Source organism: Acipenser ruthenus, chromosome 6, assembly GCF_902713425.1.
Source record: "Acipenser ruthenus chromosome 6, fAciRut3.2 maternal haplotype, whole genome shotgun sequence".
In the NCBI taxonomy this organism is placed as follows: Eukaryota; Metazoa; Chordata; class Actinopteri; order Acipenseriformes; family Acipenseridae; genus Acipenser; species Acipenser ruthenus.
In genome coordinates this window covers 17,390,688-17,397,739 of record NC_081194.1, presented here as the reverse complement: position 1 = coordinate 17,397,739, position 7,052 = coordinate 17,390,688, and the positions used below count along the sequence as shown (strand labels likewise).

The 7,052-nt window shown below is 45.5% G+C and overlaps 1 protein-coding gene across 1 annotated transcript; it reads right to left on the bottom strand.

The window, feature by feature from the left end:
* Window positions 1-368: 368 nt before the first annotated feature.
* On the bottom strand, window positions 369-1,382 carry LOC117411475 (trace amine-associated receptor 1-like). Its single transcript, XM_034019057.2, has one exon. It carries the CDS (start codon window positions 1,380-1,382, stop codon window positions 369-371), a length of 1,014 nt encoding a protein of 337 aa, XP_033874948.1.
* Between the last annotated feature and the right edge of the window lie 5,670 nt (window positions 1,383-7,052).

Sequence of the window (7,052 nt, the reverse complement as noted above, 5' to 3'; positions counted from 1 at the left end):
CATCATTAGTTTTAGACTTAATATACCCCTGTGTTGGAAAACCTCCTGGAACAAATTATGCATATTACTTTTAGGGCAACTGTGAATCTTAATAAAAACAACTTTGTTCACTGCATTGGATTGCAAATATTTACCAGTTTATTAAAGTTATACATATTAAGCAGAAACAAGTGTGACTTAGAAACTCTTAAAGGTCTATCAAAGAAGTGTAAATTATGTCAAGATCACAACTGGGATTTTTTCAGCTCAAAGTTATAAATGGTAAAATAAATAAAAATGCATTTTTGACTGGAGCAACATAAGTCACCCATATTGTATATATAACAGAATAAACAGTTATACACTCAGAAACCCATTGGTGTTATACTTTAATCTGCAAATAATATACTTAGAGAAGAATCTCTTTTAAATATCTGACCAAGCATAATAATCCTTAGTGCTTTTCTGAACCAGTTGTAAAAGAAGGCATACACTATGGGGTTAAATGCAGAGTTTAAGTAACCAAACCAGACTAGAGCATCAAGCAACATTGGTGGAGCTGAGTAATTAATAAAGGGATCAATGCTGTTACACACAATAAATGGAGTCCAGCAGATGAGAAAAACCCCCATCACAATCCCTAAGGTTTTTGCAGCTTTTCTCTCCCTTTGCCTTGACATTCCTGTGGCAGTGTGAAATTGTTGTGTGACATCATGAATGGATTTGGCCTGTTTTCTGGCTACAAGATAAACTTTTAAGTAAATGCCCAACATGATGAGGCCTGGGACAAACAAAGTAAGGATAGAGGAGACTGAAGCTTCACTGAGAAACACAATACAGCCCCCAGCACAGTGTCCATAATAAAAATCCTCTATGCCTTTCAAATTGAGGCCTAAAAAAATCATTCCAAATGATATTACCCCAGGAACCACCCAGCTGATGATAATCATGATGAGTATGACAACAGGTGTAATTTTGGTTCTGTATCTCAGCGGATCGCAAACAGCAAAGTAGCGATCAATAGAGATGAAAGACAGGTGGAAAACAGAAGCTGTACTGAGCATGATGTCAGTGCTGGTGTGGATTTTACAAAAGAAGTCTCCCAGATACCAGCAGCCTTCCACTGATCGGATGGCACTGCAGGGCATTATAAATCCCCCCAGGAGAAGGTCACATACTGCCAGTGAGAGGAGAAGGTAATTTGTAGATGTGTGAAGCTGCTTGAAATGTGCTATGGAGATGATGACCAGTAGATTCCCCAACACTGTGACTATTATTGCTATTACCATGAACATGTACATTGGAAAACGAATGCTGAATGGTCGAACTTGTCTAGGACAAGACCCACTTATAGATTCGTAACACAAAGTCATGACTACAGTGTTACTAAAGTTGGAGCTCATTCCTGTAGGGGCCTCTTCTCTTTCATAGCGGTTTTGTCCCTAGAGAAAATGTAAAGTGTATTTAGTTTCCTTATATATGACCAGGTTATTTGTAAGAACAAAGTTTAATAATACTTTTTTTTTTCTTTCCCAAACAGATGTCGTTCTTCTAGTACATTCCAGTCCAGAATCTGAAAAATGTTCTTGATTTTAAGAGGTGCAGGTTGGATACTCCTATTGTAGAGTTGTCCAAATTATTGGATAGCACAATTATGCACACTTGGGTACTTGCAGAGAAAAATATTAACTTTAGATAAATATTCTTAAAAGATCACTAACAATGGGAACTAATTTCTACAGGGGAACTAATTTGCTACAGCTGTGTTGACAACATAATGTTGGTCAATGAAAAGCAATAAATCTGGCAAAATAAGCAAACCACAAAATGAGTATTGATACAATACATTAAAATACTCTTTTATGGTAATAACATATTTCCAATCAGTAGTCAACAAATTGAACTAGCTCAAGATCAAAAGAGTACACAAACATACACATTGCAGTTGCATTATGCTGCATTGTGCTCTTTTATGGGCAAGCTTAATGGTTGGTTGTGACCTTTATTCAAGCTGCCATCATAGATCTGATTCTATTCCTGCTCTATACTGTATGCTACCATTGGGGTGAAATTTGCAGACAAGCATGTGAGATTTCACATGTACAATAAATTGATTACAAACAGACATATTTTTCTTTTAAACCTAATGACCCAACTAAAGTTTCTGAGCAATATAAAATCTTAGATGGACTGCAATTTTCTTCAGCTTAATGTCAGTTAGACAGAAGCTATTGTAAATCCTCTTGCCAGCTAACAAAACTGTTTCCCAGTCATGTGTCACTCAATGGAGGCCACTGTGAGCTGAGAGATACTGTTAAGGGCGGTGTTCCCCACACAAACCCAGATAAATATTTTCTATTGAAGATAAATCTATAGTCTGTTGCTTTTATTTCACAAAGTGATATAAAGTGTGGTGGAATAATTATTATTTATTTGGGACTTGTCCCAAACAAAGAACACATTATCAGAATTGACATTAAACAGACTGTATCAGCTTTCATTTTGTAAAATAAAAAAATTCTAACCATATGACTCATGAAAAAGTGCTTGTTCAGATTAATGAAAATCTTAGCTTTTCCACACTTACCCTAAAACTGGTGTTCTCTGTTGCTCCTGTAAAATTTCACAATAAGTAAAGAAGTTTATATACATTGCTCCAAGCCTCAAACTGAACCTCAAGAGTACCTAATGGACAGGTTATTCAGAACACTGTGTGAAATCATAATTTTTACCTTGGAGAAACACAACAACGTTTTACAACACTTCAGCTCTCCATAGACAACACTGATTGCCAGCTCCACGTCTTCTCTATAAAAATGTTTATATACATTCCAGCCTAACCAATTTTAATACAAATATTCTTTAAAACATGTAAAAATAATTGATAAACAGCAGCGCAAATACTAAGCAAACTGTCAGTGCTACGAACAAATTATGATTTCTACGTGGTACAGTTCAGTCACACTGTGATTTATGTTCTGAAAAATTCTAACTGTACATAAGGTACCCATCAGGCAATATAATGTGTATAAACTTCTAGTAATGTGTAATCGTAGTATTATACATACCCCTTCAACGTAGCGCCGTAGCAGAACCTCCAAAATAGTAGCTGCTATGGCCAAATCGTAGCCGTTGGCATCTCTGCATTATGATTAGGGGTAGTATAAAGACCCCAAATGTGCACATCCTTAATATACTGTACATATGTACATGTATATATAGAGAGATATGTTAAATACATTCCATTAGCAAGCCACAGCATATCGGTTATTCTGCTAGTATCAATAATTCAGGTGTCAATATTGTTAACTAAAGGACTGACATAACTATACAATTCACTGGGCGTGAGCTGGGGGGGAAGGATAAGGCAGAAGAAGTAGCAAGGAGCAGTTAGTAGGACAGAATGTGGTCACCGACTGGGGCCGACGCTGTCGACATCCCAGGGGCGGAGGACCCGGCAACCGGAAACAGGATAGAAAAGAGGTCACCGACTGGGGCCGACGCTGTCGACATCCCAGGGGCGGAGGACCCGGCAACCGGAAACAGGATAGAAAAGAGGTCACCGACTGGGGCCGACGCTGTCGACATCCCAGGGGCGGAGGACCCGGCAACCGGAAACAGGATAGAAAAGAGGTCACCGACTGGGGCCGACGCTGTCGACATCCCAGGGGCGGAGGACCCGGCAACCTGAAAACACATATGAGGGTTATGACTTGGAAAGCCGTCCCTCGGGAGGAGATGAGAGAGGTACCCAGCATCTGAGGCTTCTGTAAGGGGCGCTCGTAAAACCCCTGATTGGCCGAGACATCACGCTGCCTGGGACCTGAAAATAAGGACAAAGCATTGAGGTTAGTATAGGACTCGGCACGAGTGACCACGTCCTGAAGAGAGGCAGAATAGAAGAGAGCCTCGAGTGAGATGAGCGCAGGAGCTGCGACAGAACAGAGTTTGGCCGGGGGTCTGCTCTGACTCACGCGGTGAGAACCCCTGAAAGTAAGGGAGGCGGCTGCCTGGCCCTGAGGTCGGGGAAGTGAGCCTCACTTGCCCCCCAGAGATGACCGATGCGAAGGCATGTAGAAGGTGGAGGAGGGGAGGAGGAGGAGGAAAAACGAAACACTAGACAGAAAAGGTGCAGGTGATCAGGTCTTAAATAGTAAATAGAAACTAATTAACGGGAGATTAGAAAATTGAAAGATTAGAGATTAGCGGCCCCCCCAGCTCCACGCCCCCCGAACCTCGCAAGCTAACATTTCACTGGGCGTGAGCTGGGGGGGGAAGGATAAGGCAGAAGAAGTAGCAAGGGGCAGTTAGTAGGACAGAATGTGGTCACCGACTGGGGCCGACGCTGTCGACATCCCAGGGGCGGAGGACCCGGCAACCGGAAACAGGATAGAAAAGAGGTCACCGACTGGGGCCGACGCTGTCGACATCCCAGGGGCGGAGGACCCGGCAACCGGAAACAGGATAGAAAAGAGGTCACCGACTGGGGCCGACGCTGTCGACATCCCAGGGGCGGAGGACCCGGCAACCTGAAAACACATATGAGGGTTATGACTTGGAAAGCCGTCCCTCGGGAGGAGATGAGAGAGGTACCCAGCATCTGAGGCTTCTGTAAGGGGCGCTCGTAAAACCCCTGATTGGCTGAGACATCACGCTGCCTGGGACCTGAAAATAAGGACAAAGCATTGAGGTTAGTATAGGACTCGGCACGAGTGACCACGTCCTGAAGAGAGGCAGAATAGAAGAGAGCCTCGAGTGAGATGAGCGCAGGAGCTGCGACAGAACAGAGTTTGGCCGGGGGTCCGCTCTGACTCACGCGGTGAGAACCCCTGAAAGTAAGGGAGGCGGCTGCCTAGCCCTGAGTTCGGGGAAGTGAGCCTCACTTGCCCCCCAAAGGATGGACCCCCGGCACCTCACGAAAACTCCCACACCGTGAGACAAACAAGACAGCACATGCCAATGCATAAAACATACACAAAAGACCAGAATGACGAACAGGACGAACAGAGGGAGATTAGTAAATTTGTTAGTAGGATGCGTTAGTAGGATGTGTATACCTGCCGCTCAGTGGAGGGGAAAAAACCCCTTGAGGCAGATTAGGGGAAAACCTCTGGTGGCCCCGGCGAACAGATAGCCCCCACTCCGGGCATGCTAGCGATTTTAAAATGGGCTGCAACTATATCGGAGGAGATGAATGAACGTAATAAATCTACTGCGGAAGAGGACCAGCGGCCCATGGTCTTGATCAGACTGTGGTTGATGCTGGCTCTTGCAGCGGAGGTAGCTGCACCTATACGAAATGAATGGGGAGAATACAGCTGAGGAGGGAGGCCTGCTCTAGAAAGGAGGGTGGAGAGGTGGGCTGATTAGGAGATCTTCGTCGCTGCAGGGAAGCTTGAAGCTGAAGAAACTGTGTATTCTGAGCTTCTGAGGAAGCCGAAGAAGGCTGTGAGTGATGTTGGCCCTCGCAGCAGAGGGGGCTGTGCCTACGGAATGATTGGGGGAGGGAGGCCCGCTCTGGAGGAGAGGTAGGTTGGAATCCAGTGACGAGTGATCCTAGGAGCGAGAGAAATCAATGAGGGGGTGGAGTAGAGGAGGGAGGCTTGCTCTGGAGGGTGGAAGGTGGGTTGAGAACCAGCGATGAGTGATGATAGGAGCGAGAGGAATCAATGAACTGAGGGTCCTGGGGAGGGAGGGGGGGTAGAGTAGAGGAGGAGGGGGGGGGGGAGGAGGGGGTTCTTGCTGGGGAGATACCTTGCTGATGAAAGGGGCAGATAGGGGACTCTTCTTGACAGCTGAATGGACTAACCACGTTGAAATTGATCCCTCTTGGAGGTACGACCGAATGGTGAAGTAAATTAGAAGCAGAAGAAACTGCGAGTTCTGAACGTAATAATCTACTGCGGAAGAGGACCAGTGGCCCATGGTCTTGATCAGACTGTGGTTGATGCTGGCTCTTGCAGCGGAGGTAGCTGCACCTATACGAAATGAATGGGGAGAATACAACTGAGGAGGGAGGCCTGCTCTAGAAAGGAGGGTGGAGAGGTTGGCTGATTAGGAGATCTTCGTCGCTGCAGGGAAGCTTGAAGCTGAAGGAACTGTGAAGTCTGAGCTTCTGAGGAAGCCGAAGAAGGCCGAGAAGCAGATGAGATACCTTGACGTTGAAAATAAGGGGCAGATAGAGGAATCTGCTTGACAGCTGAATTAACTGACCGCGCTGAAATGGATCCGTCTGGAGGTACACAACTGAATGATGGAGTAAATTAGAACTGTGAATTCTGAGCTCCTAAGGAGACCGAAGAGGGCTCAGATGCAGATGATCTCCATAGGTAGATCCTTGTATAGGGAGAAGTGGCATTTCCGAAGAGTAGAATGAGCAAACTGAGAATGGTCATTAATGCGGACAGCGGGAAGGTGAGGCAGAAGGGAAGGCTCTTAAGAATCAACTGTTAGGCAGATGGTCTCCATGAGGAGATCTTCGTAAGGGGACAAGCAAACTTTCCGAAGAGTAGAGATGAGTGAATGGAGAATGTCTGTTGATATGGGCAGGCGGGAAGGTGCAGCGGGGGGGGGGGGGGTGGGGGGTGGGGGGACTTTGAAGATTCCGCAAAGAGTCCGATTCTGGCACAGAACGTTTAAACACTGACCAAGCTGTACAATTTGAAGCTTTCGAAGGAGGGAGAGAGCTGCAGATATGAAATGCTGAGCAGATTGAACTAGGTTACTGAGAGTATGATTTAGTTAAATGACAGCTGGTGAAGCTGGGGAAGCGGGGGGGGGGGGGGGGGGGGGCGGCAGCACGCAGCAGACGGGACCAGTCGACGGAACTTGAATACTAAAAGTGGAGGCCGAAGGGGAGCTGGAACTGACAGTTGAGGTAGCAGCTGGAACTGAACGAACGTGTGTAAATCGACTGCTGGGGAAGCTCAGCACGCTTTATTCTCCATTTTCTGGAATGGAGGGCAGAGATGAGATGTTGACTATCCTATGTGTCAGTTAATACGGGATCGATCTGCGGTCTGCTACTATCATGTCTGCTTGAAATGGAAAAGGTGAACTCACATTGAGAGACT